This window comes from Cupressus sempervirens, chromosome 1 (assembly GCF_028749045.1).
Source record: "Cupressus sempervirens isolate cs-2001-9-10 chromosome 1, ASM2874904v1, whole genome shotgun sequence".
In the NCBI taxonomy this organism is placed as follows: Eukaryota; Viridiplantae; Streptophyta; class Pinopsida; order Cupressales; family Cupressaceae; genus Cupressus; species Cupressus sempervirens.
Window position 1 is genome coordinate 392,964,824 of NC_143118.1, and position 19,044 is coordinate 392,983,867.

A 19,044-nucleotide genomic window follows, 5' to 3' on the forward strand; every position below is an offset into this window, starting at 1 on the left:
TTGGCAAAGAGTGATCTTGACAATTACATTGAGGGTCAAACAAAAGTATATTTTTCATAATCAAGCTGTGCTCAAATTAATGAAAATATAGGTTTCAATTCACATACCAACTTTAAAGATGTTTATTACATTTCATTTGTTTGTAGAAAGGTGCTATTGACATATTGACCAATGCTGGTATAAAACCTAGAATTAACATAAGTTAATAATAATTAACTAATATAATGTCCTGAGAAATAAGTTATATATATTTTCATCATTAAAGGAAATTACCACAAAGAATGAAAGAGTGGAAAGATTGTTTAAGATGAATCAACAGTTTCTTTCGGAAGACCAAGAAACTCAGCAATACATAATGGAGAACTGGAAAAAAAAAAAATTGTGACTACATTGACATGATACAAAGAGGCACATCTACCTCAAAATTATTTCCCATGAAGAATATTTTTCACTTTCCCGCTTACATTTACAACTTTGGCAAATTACAACTCTACCACACCGCACCAGGGATGTACCCTAAAATTACCTTGCCTGCTTACTGTGCAGGAATTCATCTATACATGGAAGTAAATCTTCATCAAATATTCACCCTAAATGTACAGGAAACAATAAGGATTTGGCCACAGATTTGTGAGCCAAATGCAAACTATTGACAGATAATATTACAATAAGAAGTCCCCTGTTTCAATCTTTTCTATCAACTCCACTCTTGTCTTCCTCTTCCAATTGTTCATGCTTGCAACAAGATTGATGAGACCTATAACTTGGGCTTTAGAATACTCCTGGAAAACATCATTAAACAATACAATGAAAGGATGAATGTGAGGGTAAATCTAAACCAAAGTTGATGAAAGGCAGATTGCAAAATATTACTACCTATAGCATCTTGTCTTCTAGCTCTGCATAATCACAAAAAATTATAAAACATGATATACTGACTTACTGGATGAGCTCTTGCCCAATGTATGTACTCTGTCTCAGGAAGGTAATATGCCTGTAACAGAAGAATAACAAATAAGACAAATCTAAAATAGCCTAGCTTATCATCTTGTAAATGTTTTTATAAAGTTAAACGAACAATGCTTAAGCATTCACAAAAGCAAACTTCACAGCCCTGGTTATATGTCAAAAACACTGAAACAATGCATGCATATCGCCGTTCATCTATGACACAATGATATGTGCACTTTCAAAGAAACAAAACAAACAGTTGTTGTTTTGAAGAAAACCATAAGCAGAACAAAACTGGAAATATGACTTGACTTGATTCTATTAACTGGATGTGCTTGATTGAACCTTCAGAAGTCCAAGTATCTAAGATTCTAAACATCAATTTGCAAGGCAAGTTCTAGATATTCAAATATGAATCCAGTATTTACAAAAATGGGCTGCTAAAAACTCAAAATATCTGATTCTTAATAGTTTTTCTTTGACCCTGTATGTGTGTGTTTGTATATCACATATAGTGGTGTAAATCAGAGGAATATTTCTAACACTAAATATTCCCAGTACCTATAGACCAATACTGAGAGAGTTGAAACTCTCTAAGCAAGAGCTATTTGGGAAACCTCATTAAAATCATGACAACCTCCACTTGTGTAGGTGATTCCAAGAATACATAAAAATCAGTTGCAGTACACTGTATTTTTTCACTATCTTCATAAGCTATGCTGCTCTTGATAGAGTACCATATTTGCAGAGCTAATTGTACTTTGAATTGTGGAAGCTGCAACATTTTGTGTGATTATATTAATTACTGTGAAGAAGAATGTCAAAAGTCAAACATATGGGGACACAGAACTTTATTATCCTCTTACTTTTGAAATCTGTCATTATCTCTTCTCATTAGAAGGGACTCCCTTTTTAAACTAAATTGAAAGATGAACCTCTTTTACATTATCACCCTAATATTTTTTCAATGGATGGGTGAGGGACAAGAGAAAGGTGGAACGAACTTCTATGCATTACCTTACAGATCATTGTTACAGTACAATGAAGTTCCATTAGCCTGTTAGTATTGTCTTCTACTGCTTCCTCATTTTTTCCCATAGTCGAGAAGTTGTACCCACAGTGTTTGAAATGGAGACTTGCTCCCTAGAGCAGCATGTTACCACCACACTTGATGCAGACCAGGATGAGGAACCCAGTGAAGGAAAGCTAAACCTAGCAGCCACACAGAAACACACTCACAGCCACTGATGTAATCAGACATGGCAAGAATTCATACCGGATCAAACACACATTGTAGAAGCAATAACAGCCTTCTGATGATCTTTATTAATCAAAATTCAGATAAGGTACTTTCCTTACAGGCAGCTAGCCCAGCAACAGGGGATTTACATTCTACTTATAATATTCTATTAAATTTCCTCAGAGTCAATTACCACAATCAGCAAGATTAAGATCAAATGAACAGGACAAAACATCGTCGCACACACTTGCAGCGTTATACATCAGTACACCTTACATTTTCTTGTCTTCTATCTTCAGCTAATGAGGAATATTGTGCTAGATCCATTCTCGACTACACTCCTCAACGTCTCTGCTCACAGTTCTTTTTCCTTTCACATATTCTTGTCTTTCCTTATGTCATGAATGCTACAAGGGCAAGAGTCTTCTGCAGCCCACAATTCCACATTTGATTTCAAAGGTAGCCATCAGCCAGCCTTCAATCAATTTAGTGTCGATTGGAATATTGGTTCTGAAATCATCCTTTATTAGGTGTCAGGGAGATGTCGGCGTCAGTGGTCAACCCCAGCAGATAAATGAATAGATGTTGAAAGATAATGGTCTTCGCAATAAGAAATTAGGCAATAATGGTAGGCTTTAGCTAGGAGATGATGCTGTGCCACTATAAATGAAATTGAGAATCAAGCATATGTTATGCCACCTAACAAGGAAATAAACAATCCATGTTGAATGTTGTGTTGTGGGGTTGTCGTGGCATCAAAAGACCAATCTACCAATGCCCAATACAACCACTCAACTTATAGTACACAAGAGGCGGTTAGGTCCTTGTCATGAATCCCAAGGGGAGGGCTAAACATTTTGCCAACAATCTCCCCCTTAGCATTACCCAAGGGTTTGATGATTCGAACCTATGACCAAGCTCTGATACTACTTGTTGGAGTGGGGTTGTCGTTGCACCAAAAGACCAATCTACTCATGCCCAATACAACCACTCAACTTATAGTACACAAGAGGCAGTTAAGCCCTTGTCACGAAGTGCTTAACATTTTGCCAACAATTGGAACTGTTGCTGGAATCTACAGAATGAAATGCCATAACCAATGTCTTTACTATATTTTATTTGTGATCAACCAGCAAGGAATGTCGAGATCTGCTTAGAAAGATGGAGAACATGTTCAACCCTCCACATGGAATCTATGGTGCTTCAGATGCCCAAGTGCTAGTAAATTTCAAGTAGGTGTTATGCATCGTTTCTTAGGAAATGGTGGTGTATACACTAAAATCTGACTTGATAAATCAATCAAAAAATTATTATTTACTTAATAGTTATTTCCTCTATTTGCTAAATAAATTATTTTATTTATTTAGTAAATTCACCTAGTCTATTTCTTTTATCCTAAGTCGTCTAATTAATCCTTGTAAGTGATTTATTTAATTACTTAATGACACTCACTTCATGACTTAGTCCTTATCTTCCACCTCACTTGTCCAAGTCACTTGACACATCACCTTAGCTAAAGTAAATAATTAAATTTAATTATTAAATAACGCTATTTTCCCTCACCCATGAGTCCCATTTCTAAGGGATTAAGGAGGGATATGTGGCCTTATGAGACTTAGTCCCATGACTACATGTCCTCTAGAGACTTAGTCCATTGCCAACTCGCGGATCATTTAGGGGCTTACCTCATATGGTCAAAGGTGAGTCATGGGACACTTGACCAAAGCGTCCCCATGAGAAACGAGTCTATCCAACATATTCTCAATGGTCCTTATGAGACACTTGACATGTGCCTTTCCCTTCCACTTCAAACTCATTCTTGTCAATGTGCAAGGAACATCCTTCCTATCCTCTGTCTTACATTCCACCTATATCCACATTTCTCTCAACCTCTCCAACAAAGTCAATTTCAACCATTGATTTTTCCAACTTTAATTCAACATTGGATCTTGCCACCTAGGTTTGAGGTCTCCGAAAAACAATTAAAGGAGCATCACTCCTCTTTGTCAAGCTAATTAGCAATCTTGAGCATTGGGCATTCTAGCATTCTAGAGCATCATAAAAACAATCCTAGAGCATTTTAGCATCCTAAAGCAATTGTGAGCATTTCAGAAGCCATTCAAATCTATTATTTTCATCATTAACATTATCAAATTAGTCACTATCATATATCAACTATCTTACATCATACACCTTGCATATTGAGCATTCTAGGAATCATTCTAGTTTGGTATTGAATCACAAAATCTCTAAACCTTTGATAACATCTTGAAGGAGCAAATTTGCAAACGTTTTGAGAGCTCAACAATCGAGTACTTCAAGTTAGGAGGACAATGGAGACAACCTACAAGTAATAAGAATAAGGTAAAATTTGCATTTTGCTTATTTATTTTTGTAATCTTCATTGGGTGTGCATATTGAATAGAATCTAAGTTGTTTAGTAGGATTTTATTGTTATAGCACATTTTTTTGCATATAGGTGGCCATGCTCAAATCTCAAGAACATCCACCTAGTAATTTCTAAACCCTCCACAAGGAACCTAAGGTTCTCGAGCATGACCCTTAGTGAAATCAAGCCCATCTTGTCTCCATACACTAACCCAAACTTAACCCATCCAATTTAGCAAGGAAATAAAATGAACCTAGTAGCATATGTTGATTTTGACAAAGAGGGTGTTAAAATCATAGCAGCATGGTATTCAAATAGGGATGAAATGGCATTTACAAGCCTAGCTATTTATTTATTACTCAAGTTTAAATTGAGAAAAGTTCAATGATTTGAAAAATAACGTTTTCAAAGTACTAGCAAAAAATACATTTTGTTTTCCATTTTTCCTTGATCTCTTTCAATTACTCATTTTAACCATGTTAATGATTGTTGGAAAAGATCTACTATCAATTTTGACCTTGGTGCAAAGTGCAAACCAACAAGAGGTAAAAAAAAGGTTGTACTTTTTCCCTATGGGTTCATCCGTGATGAACCAAGTAAACCTTTTGAAAATGCTCAGATGCTAAGAGGGGATGTAGGGGAATCAGCATCAACTAAAACATAACCATTTATAAACTTTTAAACCATTAAATCAGATGTGCAGAAGTAAAGAGTAAAATCAAAACACACATCACATGAACACCAAGTTATTTACACGGAAAAATGCGAAGAAAAAATGATGGTGATTTTTATGAAGATTGTTTTAGGCTCATTGCCAATGAAGCTGGCTGCTCACTGAACAGATTTGCAGGCCAAGGCACACTCCCCTAGGACAGGTTATAATGGACTTGCAGACCAAAGATAACTTCTCTAGGACAAGATACAATGAGACTAATATTAGAGTTAAATCTCTCTATTTCTCTCTCTCTTTCGTAGATTTAATTCTATTTCTAATGATCACTCCTCTTTTCTCTCTATTCAATATGGAAACTTTCTCTTTCTCTCTTTAGAATGTTTCTATTTATCTCTCTATGTTTGTTATAGAAACATTCTTATGTATACTTGTACATATAGATCATTTATGATCTTTGTTTTAAAACATATTCATTATTTTATCATAATATGGTATCTGAGCTATTTTTTTGAAAAAAATTAAAAAAATTCATTATTGAAATTTTCTGGGTTTTCTTTAGAAATAGGTTTTGAAAATCTTTAAATTCTTCATGTAATTTTTAGACTCATAAGATTTTCAACATCGTTTGCCTGGGTGTGTTCAAAATTTGTTTGTAGGGGTATTTTAAAAAATCTGCCTACAATTTCTGTACATTTTTTATTCTGCATCTCATGTGCCACTTGTCTTTCCCCTACTTGCGAACCAGCTTCCTCTGGAAAACTGGCCTTTTGGCATTTTTGGCTTGCATTTGATGTTTTTTTTGTAAGCCCATTTTTCTACAATATCGTGTCCTATTTTTGGGGGCATTTTTGACCTATTTTTTCTGCACATCTTTTGCAAAGGGTGGTGTCTAGGGTTTTTACAACCCTCTGTCACTGATTTCCAACCAGAACAATTTTGTTTTCCAAAATTTTAAGTTAAACAACCAATTTTTGTTTTTTCAAAAATGGCTCGGGTTTCTTTCAAAATTCTCTTTCCGTGCAATTTTAAAAATCTTTTTGCTGATCTCAACTGGGCCAGTCTCTATTTTTTGATGCATTATTTTTTGTGCCTCAATTTTTAAACCAAAGGATTTGGAATCTAATTTCAGATTCTTTCTCAGTTTTCCGAGCTCTCCTTTGGGTGTCTTTTCCTTTTTTTGCGTCTTCCATCAATTTGCCTCGAAGATTGTGCCCTTTCAGATATTCAGAATTTTTTCACATAAAAAACATGTCATGGCATCTCTCACCAACCTTCTCTTAGAAGGCAGCCACCGATTCAATAGAAAGAACTACAACACCTAGAAGCAAAGAATGATGACAATCTTGGAGTACTGTCGTCTTGAGGCGCTCGTTCTGGGTACTGACACTCGTCTTACCATTGTCAATGCTAACACAAACCAATATTGCAAAACATACTGAGCGGATTCCCTTGCAATTTTGTTTTGTTTTGAAGTTGACTGACCATTAAGATTTCTCTTTCGTAGATTTACTTCTATTTCTAATGACCACTCCTCTTCTGTTTCTGTATTATCCCTTAGTTCAATATGGAAACTTTCTCTTTCTCTCTTTAGAATGTTTCTATTTCTCTCACTTTGTTCGTTATAGAAACATTCCTGTGTATACTTGTATATATAGCTAATTTATGATCTCTGTTTAAAAACAAATTCATTATTTTACCATAATAATTACAATGTAAACTGTAATTTCTCCTTCTTAGCTCACCATGGTTGGTGGTTTGGATTAACTTTCCAATGGCCTTCGTAGGCTATGTCGGTTGGTTAGAGGGTCCTAGTTGATAGAACTAGAGGTCAATTCCCAAAAAAAGAGTTCAGGATTGCTCTTCATTTGGATCAGTTTCACACACTTATTTATAGTAAGTATTTATTTCAGGGAACTTAGGATTCTATCCTTAGTCAGGCACCTCAACATATTGGAGGTAATGTTGAAATTTGGTATTGTTCATGAGGTTGTCATTCAAGGACTTAGTATTTATAGTAAGTCAATGTTGAGTTGTTACCTTGGTGGAGGTGACATTACTTCTCTTCAAGTACTGGGATAAGGATCTTGCCTCTTCTTTTCCCATGTGGCTCGATTTGAGGGAATTACTAATTATAGTAAGTCAATTTGTGGCCAGTTGCTATTTTTGGTAGGGGACTTAGGTGTCTGGCTTAGCCAGTGAATATATGGATTTTGAGTTGATCACCTTGAGGAATTAATAAGCCAATTATTTTATTTACAATTATCAAATTACCCTTAATTAGTAATTAGGCTAAAGCTTATTATAGAGTAATGGTAAGTGTATTAAATGGTTATATAAAAAAGCTCAATTTTGGGGCCTAAGTTATGGACGGAAATATAATTAAATATTATATTTCAAATACATCAAAAGCAAGTGCAACAAAAGATATTAGATAAGCAATTTATAATTCATGAGAAGTGTATTGAAGAAGCCATGATCGATTTCTTGTGAATAATAAAAAGCCAATAGAGGAGAAAATTGAACCATTGTATGGCATTGTTATTTTGTTGATTTTGTGCAAAGAGTTGTGGAAGGGTTCACATCTGTATTTGGCTTGAGAAATTGTGAATCTCTCCAGTTAATGGCACTCCAAACCGGTGAGATATCTAGTGAAATTGTGCGCTGGAAATGGCTTTATATTAGAAGCCATGATTGTGCTCTCAAATGAAGCAATTAGCTTTTAACTTCATAGTTTAATTTACGAATTGATGCAAGGGGCAAAAGATCATCTAATAATATAGAACATATTCTATAATAGCAGCATTATTAAAAAAAATTAAGGCAGCCGTAGGAAATAAGCAGCCATGTGAGCCAACGTTAAGAGGCATGGATTGATTTAGAGGCATGTTGAGGGACATTTGTGCATCAATAGAAATCGGTATCGGTGCCAAGGTTTACAATTATTTCAGAATAGACCTATGATATTTTTTGGGGTATTAATTGCAAGCTACCATAATCTCCAGGTCTTTGATATTGCAAAAAAGTTATATTTCCAAGCAAGTTCATCATTGTAAATATTCCTGCAACAGAATAAAGAAGAAATATTGTGAATAATTGCAACAATTAGTTTGTATGCAAACTTTATGATGAAATGTCTTTGAGTAGTTTGGTGCAATTAATCTCCAGGTCTTTGATATTGCAAAAAAATTATATTTTCATGCAAGTTCATCATTGTAAATATTCCTGCAACTGAATAAAGAGGAATTCTTGTGAATAATTGCAACAATTAGTTTGTATGCAAACTGTATGATGAAATGTCTTTGAATAGTTTGGTGCAATTTTTCAGAATGATATATCTGCCAAGTGTTTGTCTTAATGTCTGTTCTATATTTGCATGAAATTGAAGGATATAAGTCTGATTTGGGCTTACAAGTGTTCGATGAAATGCCTATGTATGGGTTCAAGATTGCAAAACAACGAATGCCTGTCAATTATCATAAGTGAGAATTTTCAGGGGTCCTTACAGTGGTATCAAAGCAATTTCATGCCTTCCTGTTGGAAGTTGGGAAAACATTATATTGATCATACATATAACATGAGCGATCAACACTCTTGCGCTTGTTTTAGTCATGGAGATAATCAGTAGAATAATTAAGCAGGGAAAATAGATGAAGGTTACACTACAAGATATAATGGGTGAAAGAAAGAATGCAGCAATTAAGATGTTTGAGGATTTTAACACTCTTTTTCAACATAGCACATATTGCCAACGAACCAACTTCAAACCATAAAGAATCCATAACAAACTCATTAACCTTTCACCTTTTATATTAAACATTTTTTTGCTCTTCAACTGTTTTAAACATTTGACCTTGACATGGATGCAAAGGAGAAAATCACGAGCCCTAAAATGTACCGCAATTGCGACTAAAACAACTAGTCTACCTTGTTGTGAATAGGAAACACAAAACCCATTCATTTTTGTTGAGCTCTCATCTTGCTTGCAATCATATGAATAGGGTTGAAAACTGATCATTCGAGGTTTCAAAGTAGTTGGCTTGCTATTCGTACATGTTACAAACCCCATTCACTACTAAGGGAATCGTAGAGATAGGTCATTGTGAAAGAGGTAATTTTTTTTTCCCAACAAAATTGTTTTACAAATGAACTCTTTTGTTTTATGAAATTCTTGTTTTGTTCTCATTCTTCTATGGATATATAGCATAAGTTTAAATTTTTAAATGAGCTAGGTTCTATATTTTTCCATTTGTCTTAAAAGTGTTGTTTCTCATACTTAATATGATAGGGACTCCATTGCTGATCCCATTTTAAAATATATCAGAACTCTTCCCTTTGGAAATATGTTAAAATGGTATAATAGATTAATTAGTTATTTTAAAATGAATTGGATTTTTTAATTTTCCACTAGAGTTGAATGTGTTGTTCTTCACATGCCTTATGATACAGATTCCAGTGGGATCTACTTCTCATTCGATGGCCAATCCTACTTTAAAATATACCAAAATTCTCCCTTGCAGAAATATGTTAAAATGGTATCAAAGATTTTAGGTTGTAGAATTTATATTTGGATTTGCAATGTGTGTGATGTCAAGTATTCAAGCTCTTCTAGTAAAGTGAAAGCTCATTCATGTGGCAATATTGTCCATGACATCAAAGTTACCCTATTAACATGGTCATGCTCACTAAGAACACCCTCTGCCAATAATGGCGACACTCACTAAGAACACCGCAAATAATGATGACACTCACTAAGAGCGCCCTCTACCAAGCATGGCGATGTTCACTAAGAACATTCTCTATGGCTGATATTCACCAAGAATGCCCTCTGTGGCCCATATTAAAAAATTCCCTCTATGGTGGACATTCAACATGAATGCCCTCTATGACTGACATTCAAAAAGGCTCAATACAAGAAAAATATCATGGGTCTCTGGATTCCCTTTAGGAATCTCAACATTCTTCACAAATGCCCTCATTAAATCTTTACCATAACTCATACTTATTTTATCACATATCTTCCTTAAATGATGTCAATATGTTCTTTATGCTCTCATACTTCAATATTGCTCTGAATATATATTGCCGCAGTAATATGCATCCTCTTTTTCTGGAATTAAAACTTGCTAAACCTTAGATGAATGATGATATTCTTTCTCTGATAGTTACATGATAGGTATTACTTTAGTCCTCCTCTCTTATTCGATGATTCCATATTTATCTTTTACCTTGTTGGATGGTAAAATCATGCTCTGATACCACTATAATGTCCCCTATTGGAATATCTTGGAATTAACAGAAAATTAACTTGAATATTTTGTTCTTATAGATTACAATCTCTTTTCTTGTGAATGCATAATACTTAATTTTTGAATGTCTCTCAATGAATTGGTGGTAATAGATAAATTCTAGTGTTATCACTTATGGAGAATAATTGTGTTTGTTGAATGATAGTCTGATACGGAGTGAGTTTTGAGATTATATCAACCTCTATATTTTCATACTGATATGATCATATATTCATGCAATAATAGTAGTGTCCCAAAAGCCAAAGGATAATGCTTAATAAGAGAAAAATCCACAACGGATATGACTAGGAAATAAAAAGTAGATGATGACGATGTGAGAATGAAATTGATTTTCCTTATGTTACTAGTAGATTGAAAGGATGCACCCCTTGAATGTGGGAGTCATATAACTCTTCACAACCAATTGGTTTATGTAATCAAACTCCACCTTTCCATAATTAATGGATATGTATGTTTATTGTTGCCAATATTGATAATTGCTTATTATCAATTGTTTACTTGTCTTCTTTTGACTAATTGCCCCTTTTTGGGACATTATAAGTGAATTAAATAATTATATTTTAAGTTGTCAAATTATATAAAATCAAATGACAACTTAGTCTTATTATTTAATGAAGTATTGAAATGGCTTTTCTAGAGCCTAATGAAAAATTAATAAAGTTATTTTAATTTATAAAGGGAAAATAAAGAGATGAAAAAAGAATATGAAAAGATAGGCAAAAGGGAAAACAAAGAGTCGCAAGGCTATCCTTTTAATAGAACATTGATAGGGTCAATCTCATTATACTTGGTTTCTCATGGAGCTTTGGGGAGCTCTGCCTTTCAGCAAGTTTGATGAGGGAAACCCTCGAGCTTGGACACAGTTGGAGTTACAACTTGTGTGTCTCACTTTGTGCTTCAAATTCATATTTCTGATTATCTAATCTGTATGTAAGTTTTGTGGCTGCGATTGAATTTTTCTTGTTGCCTTACTGAAGATTTAACAACAATATTTATATCTCATTTCAGAATCTCGATTTTCAGTTTTGATGGTTAATAATTCTCACTATAACATGCAAGATAAATTGAAATCAATCACGTGCAAATTATTTGTTTAAAGTTTTTTGGTAAGAACTAGAAAAAATATACTAGTGGGATATTACATTTAAATTTTATTTTATTTGCTCTCTATATCTCTATTCTATGGAATAACCTTAATTTTTTTAAAATAGTTTCTCTTTTTCTACAATTTTTTGGGAATCTTTTTTTTTTCTCGAAGAATCCCCAAACAATTTTTGCTATTGTGAGTGAAACATTAAGATTTATTTTTCTATTTATGTTTCACTATAATAGTTGTTTAACAAAATCGTCTTCCACAGGTGGCACTTTACTAGAGACTCGGACACATAGGTGTTTTAGAGACTCTACTAACGATGATTATGAGGTTATACAATTGTTGTGGGTAGATTTAGGAGTCCCAAGGGTTTTTCGGACCCGATACAAAGCACCATTGGGGTGAAGCATGGCTTCCCTCTCCCCCCCACTTTGTTTGGCATTTATATTGATGAGCTTGAGGCTTTCCTCCAAGATTCCTCGCTCCCCGATGATGGCTGCTACTTACACCAAGTCATGATCTCTATTCCCCTCTTACTTGACGATGTGATTCTTCTAGCCTCTTCTTCAGAGGAGCTTTAGAGGCCTCTTGATATGCTGGCCTCGTTTTGTGACCAGCGTCAATTCATTGTGAACTTGAGTAGGACTAGGGTTATGGTCTTCAATTGCTTGAGATAGAGATCGTTTCTTCATATACTTACCTTAGGGTGAAGTTCTCTTGACCCCGCTTCAACTTGAGACCCACTGTTCAGCCTAGGATTAATAAAGGGTTGGTCTCCCTTGCCATGTTAGAGGGAAAGTGCTTTAGACACCATTTTCAGGAAACTTCCTCCAAATTGTTCCTCTTGGACTCTTTGGTTAGACCCAAAGTCTTATATGATTCAATGGTTTAGGGCCCCTCCCTCTTGGATTTCAACTGGTCCTTGGTTGAATGGGTTCAAACGCTTTTCCTCGGGCATATCATTAAATCTCACTATTCCACTCCTCATAGTGTTATTTTGGCAGAGTTTGGGGCTCACCCCTTCAGACTTGCAGTCATTTTCAATTTGATTTGGTTTCTTCATTGTCTCTAGGACTTTTCTACCTGGCTTATTGCTCTTCAGTCATTGTGGCTAGTTCTGATTTGGCCACTAGGGCCCACTGCTAGTATGCTCAAGCCACTACTCTACTGGGTTCGATCGCGATCGAGATTGATCGTCTCCCTCCCTATTAGTTTTCTTTAGATGCTCCCGCTCACCTCCTCTCCTCTCATCAGTAGTTGAACGAGCATGTGAGATTCGATAATTATAGACAGTACATAAGGACAACTTGGATCAACCCTCTAAGAGGGTTGCATACATAGATGGCCTTTTATGCAGAGCACTTCTTAGATCTCCGTGATGGGATTATCATACGTCCTACATATTTGAAATTGCATTGGTGTCATGCCCTTCATATCTCTCTTGGATCCTTCAAAGTTGGATCCCACTAGCCTAGATGCCACACTGGCCATCACATTAACAAAGAGGACCATATTTGCCATTCATGTACCTTAGCAGAGACAAAAATGGAGACTCGCTAAAATTTTCATTGTCCCATCTACTATGAGATCAAAGGGAGGTTTTACTATCTTTTTCGAGATTGCAGGTCCTTATCAACTTTTTTTTTCAGTTACATTGACCAACATTGCCTGGCACTCTATCTCCGAAAGGCTACTCAACTTCAAGACCATATTTTGCATTTCCTTTTTCCTCAACACCAAGCTTTAGATCAGCATATCACCAACTTTTATGCGCCCATGTTCCCCACTAGGGCCATGAAGCGACAATTCTGCACTCCTGCTCCCAGCAAGATCAAATCAATGAGACCCTGCTTTTGACTCACCAAACAACAACACATCTCATCCGACAGTATTTAGAGATGATTCAGACCCTTGGTTGCCATGTTCCCTGACCTTCGCTACTAGACTTCTTCTGGCCAAGGAAGGACCCCTAGTCCTTTCCTTGGTGTCTTTCTTTGTTCGTTGTTGCTTTGTTCTTTCGTGGGCACCTTTTAGTTTCCTTGTTGTGGGTGGTTTCCCTTGTTTGTAAACTTTTAGTCCCTTAGACCCTTGTTGGTCTCTTGTTGGACATTAATAAATTTTTCTCATCTTATCTTATTATATATGTTTTCTTCTTTGCTTTTTTATTTTCTTTAATTTTTCTTTTTGTGTAGAATGCTAAGTACCATTTTGCCTTCAAGACAATTGTCTTGAGATGACTTCTAAGGTTCAAGAGAAATTTATAAAATGGCTATAACCCAAAATATGTTTATATGGAGGCAATCCAACATCAAGGGGGAAAAATATATATTAAGTAGAGGATCCTTGATGGCATTTGGTGGGATTGTGTCGAATATATCCCTAATTTCAACAAACATGTCTTATGTAGGATCTATTCTACCCATAGTTGCAAGACTTGTTCCTTAATTGCCAAGTTCTTCAGCTTGACAAATAAACTAGAGAAAAACTCACAAGTCAAAGTCACAGGGTTTTCCGAGAAAACTCACCAATTCATTGTCGAGTTTTTCAAAAAACAACTCACCCGCAAATTTGTACTTGCATTAAAATGCAAAAAAATGACACTTCTGTTGTTATTTTCTTGTTTGGAGCTGTTCAATTTGAGATTGAAGGAGTTTGTTGGGTTTCGATACCCTTCCTTGATAGGTGATTGCAAAATATTGGAGGTGGATTTGAGTAGATTTAAGGCAGATTTCAACGAGGTTTTAGAGAAAAATCACATTCCCAATTAGGTTTGCTTAGTTTGTTTCTATGTTTTGTAAAACATTTTATTCTTTTTTTGTTGCATGTAAATGAATAAAAAGTCCTTTTCTAGTAGTTAGAAATGATTTTGAATCATTAGACAAAGATTCAACAATAATTTTGTGTAATATCCCCTCTTCCAAAGAGAATTTAATAAATATATCATAATATTAAACTATAAATTAAATACTAAATAATAATAATTATACAAATGATTAATAATAAATAACAATTAAATGATATCAATAATTGGATAAGTTTAAATTAAAATATAATAAAATATTTAAACTTATCCGATAATTAACACTAATAAAATAACAAAATATAATAATAATCACATTTATTAAATTAAATAAGGAACAATAAATTTATCATATATATTTTTATTAAATATATAATAAATATAATAAGAAAGAAAACTAATATAATATTTATGAGTTAAGATTATATCATCATTTATTATTAATATCATAATATGATATAAAGATTAATATAAATAAGTAAGAACTAAGCATGGTATATCATTTAAAATAATATAAGCTATAGATATGAATGATATATATAGACACAACTATTCAATGTAAGAGATATATAAGAGAGCCAATATCAAATACGAACAAATACGGAGGAGAATTAGGAAGCAAACACGGGATGGATTAGGAGAACCATTCACCATCAAGAGCCATTGAAAAGATTATTCTACACAAGCATACTTACACTTTGTACAAACAAATGACTGTAAAAAGATGGATATTACTAAGGATCAATCAGCGAACCCATGAAAGTGGAAAACATAATTGATCAAGTGATCAAATAAAATGAATGATTGTCATTCATTGTACGCAACATAGGAGAAACCCAACGTAGATCAGCCACTAGGGATTGACTTAAATGGAGATGTTTATATGAACAATGATCATCACAGCCAGTGACTATTGTGCACAAAGATAATCAATTACACCTACAGCCAATAAGAAAAAAAGACCAAGAACATCAATTTGGTATCTGGAATAGTCTAAGAGTAATCATGGCAATCAAGAGCTGGGGTTCAGAATAGTTATTCATAAACTCCATCATAAGAACAGTCCCTAGTCTCGAATGGAATATATCATCAATGGAAGGAGTTAACATCTATAATCGATTACATACTTCATTATCACTTGCAGATTGGATAGAGACAAGGCAATATCTAAAAGAAACGGAACGCCAATAAAGAAAACACAAATATTGACTAATTTAACATAATACAGTCAGCGGGTGTAATACTTAACCAAGAGACTTCTTCACAGGCTGAAGTGGCCCCTTGGCATTATTGCATATCTAATCATCTTAATGGTATTATCTGTGGCAGCTGATATCATTTGAATCTCTTTCTCTAAACGGTTGGGTTTCATTATATTATAGCATTGAATACAAGTAATGATGATAGAAGATTGGAAAGTAAAGATATGGAATGAACAAATATTTCAGTAAGTTATAATACTGATTTATTTATATTAGCAAAAATATGGTTCAAAGCAACAGCTGTCTCCTTTGTGTAACTGATATCTGAAGATTCAAGTGATACATGCTAGAGTCTTGGATGAGGAGATAAATGTTTAAAACATAGACAACCACACACATGTAAGACAAATGATTTCATATGCATCTGTAGCTATTGAAAAAATGTGCCTTAATGACATAGTGGTATTATTTGGGAATATTACACATATTTGTTTGAGAGATACTAAAATAATTTCACAGTAGATATTATAAACTCAAACATTATTTGAGATTTTTTGATGTAGCTGAGTGAGGTCTTACTTGGGGATATTACATTTTGACAAGTTTTGTTGAATCTATCACTTTTTTCTTTTTGAAGAATATGCAATTTTGTTTTTAAATATCAAACACTAATAGTTTATTTAAGTGTTTCTTAGCTTTGAACAATGTCTAAAAATATTGAAACTAATTTAGATAGTTTGTTTAATTGTTTAACTAAAATATTTATTTTGTGTTTTCCATTTCTCCATGTAGGGCAGCAGTTAACCATTAATTCAGTAAGGCAAATTAAGAGGAATTGTGGCCACTAACAACATGCTCTTCTGGATATATAGGCACCCAACCTAAAAATGCGAGAGATAAGGCATGGAGGTATGCCTATAAAACACTGGATGAGCCTAGAAAGGTGATTTGCATAAACTGTGGGAAAGTAATTTCAAGCGGCATAAACCACCTAAAATTCCACCTTGGAAACATTGAGAAGCATGGTACAAATCCATGTTATAAAAATGCACAAGAGATAATAAAAGATTTGTTAATGCCCTACTTGCAGCCAGGGAAGAGAAAAAATTGCAATGGGAGGGGAAGATTAGCTGGAGGGAATCCATAGCTGAAACTCAAGGCATTCAAATTGACATTGAAGAAGAAGAAACATTTGAGAGAACAGTAGGCTCTCTTCATGGCCCACTCATTTGCAAACAGAGTGCCTCCTCTTTTACCACTTCCTCCTCTAGTAGAGTGACGCAGGCAAGGGGAGAATAACTAGGGCCAAAGGCTCACCCAGCTATCCAAACCACCCTACAAGAGTTAACACAACAGAAGCAAGCACAAGGAATAGCAATCAAAGGAGGAAGAAGAGTGAAATACTTTTATTGATTCTATAAATATTCAACATACATACCTAGCTGTAAGGCCTTCTGGGTTACGGCCAATTACAAATACATTCACTTTCAAAGATCCAACTGCAAATTTGCATTTTCAGTTCTGCTCTCTAATCCTCTTCCCAAAAACTTACCTAACTCTAAGCCTAAGCACTCCATATATACTTGCCAAAATGGCTTACAGATTATTCTAGAACATTACATAAGAAGAGGGCCGACCCAACAACGGTCTAGACACATCCCAAGAAAAGATTTTAACATAAATATCACGAACGAAATAAATCCCACAAGTCGGCTCGTAGAAATCACGTCCAAATACTGACACTCGGCATACACTGGGTAACTTGACACATGAAGGAGTGCTACAGTAACTCGGCACCAACTAAGTGCTATAGTAACTTGACACATGAAGAGTGCTACAGTAACTCGGCACCAACTTGCAAAATGAACAAAAATTGAGCAAGATGACAAGGCAACCCAAGATGCTCCTACATCAAACAACTTGGGTTGAAAGAAATGATTCTCCTGCATCATTGAGATGTCCCAACCTGAGCTGAATCCAACTCAAATTGAGAAATCCATGAAGCATCTTCAATAGGTCTGTTCTTCCACTTCACCAAATATTCATAGTAATCTTTTCCTCTTGTGTTCTTGCCAACTCTCTGATCCAATATCTGTTCAACTTCTTCAATCTGCTTCTTAGGATAATCATCTAATACAACAACTTCATTCTCTGACTCATAATACTTATACAAATCAGCAATATTGAATATAGAAGATATATCCATGTCATCAGGTAACTCAACTTCATAGGCATTACCACTATCAAACTTCTTCAAGATCTTACAAGGTCCAAAATTCTTCATCATCAGCTTACTATATGTTCCAACTGGGAATCTTCCTTTTCTTCAAATGAACCGTCATCTCATCACCAACTTGAAAATCATGGTGTCTTCTAGACTAATCAGCATTCTTCTTATACTTTTGATTACTTAGTTCCAAACTCAACTTCACTTCCTTATGCAAAGACTCCATAAAATCAGCAAATTCTTCCCCTACAATGCTTTTCTTTTCTTCACCAGCAACATCTCTCAAATCTGATATACCTATAAGATGCATTCTAGTAACAATCTCAAAAGGTGTCTTTTCTGTACTCTTATTCACAGAATTGTTATATGCAAATTCAGCTTGTGCCAATACCATCTCCTAATTACTTGGCTTATTCCCAACTAAACATCTCAGCAAATTACCCAAGCTTCTATTCACAACCTCTGTCTGACCATCTGTTTGTGAATGGAATGTAGAACTAAACTTCAATTCAGTACCCATCTTCTTTCACAAAGTCTTCCAAAAGTAGCCAACAAACTTACAATCTCTGTCAGAAATAATACTTCTTGGTAATCCATGCAATCTCACAATCTCTTTAAAGAAAAATTCAACAACATACTTAGCATCTGATGTCTTCTTACATGATATGAAATGAGCCATCTTAGAAAATCTGTCCACTACAACAAATATAGAATCATACCCCTTCACTATCTTAGGCAATCCAAGAACAAAATCCATACTGATGTCAGTGCAAGGTTTCTCAGGAACAGAAATAGGTGTATACAAACCAGTATTTTGACTCACTCCCTTTGCAACTTGACAAACTCTACAACTCTTTACAAATTTCTTAACATCCTTATACATTTGTGGCCAATAATACTTCTCTTTGAGCAAACTCAATGTCTTATCAATTCCAAAATGTCTAGCTAATCAACCACTATGTTTTTCCTTAATCAGATTCAACCTCATAAGACTTCTAGGAATACACAACTAAATACCTTTGAACAACATACCTTCTTGAATGAAATATTCATCATACTTACTTATGTGGTCTGTCAGATTTGGTGCTCTGCACTCTCTCCATGCCTCAGAAAAATCAGGATCAGCATCATACAATTCTTTCATTTCATCAAAACCAAAAACT

The 19,044-nt window shown here is 34.6% G+C and overlaps 1 protein-coding gene across 1 annotated transcript in view; it reads right to left on the reverse strand.

Annotated features, from left to right (window-relative positions):
- Positions 1-367: 367 nt before the first annotated feature.
- LOC149577946 (coiled-coil protein) overlaps positions 368-19,044 on the reverse strand; it is a 238,474-nt gene continuing 219,797 nt past the window's right edge. Inside the window, exons 25-26 of the mRNA XM_089826739.1 lie at positions 944-994; positions 368-782 (exon numbers count right to left, since the gene is read on the reverse strand). Coding sequence (XP_089682865.1) covers positions 663-782; positions 944-994 — 171 coding nt within the window. The 3' untranslated portion in view covers positions 368-662. The remainder of the gene's footprint in view (positions 783-943; positions 995-19,044) is intronic.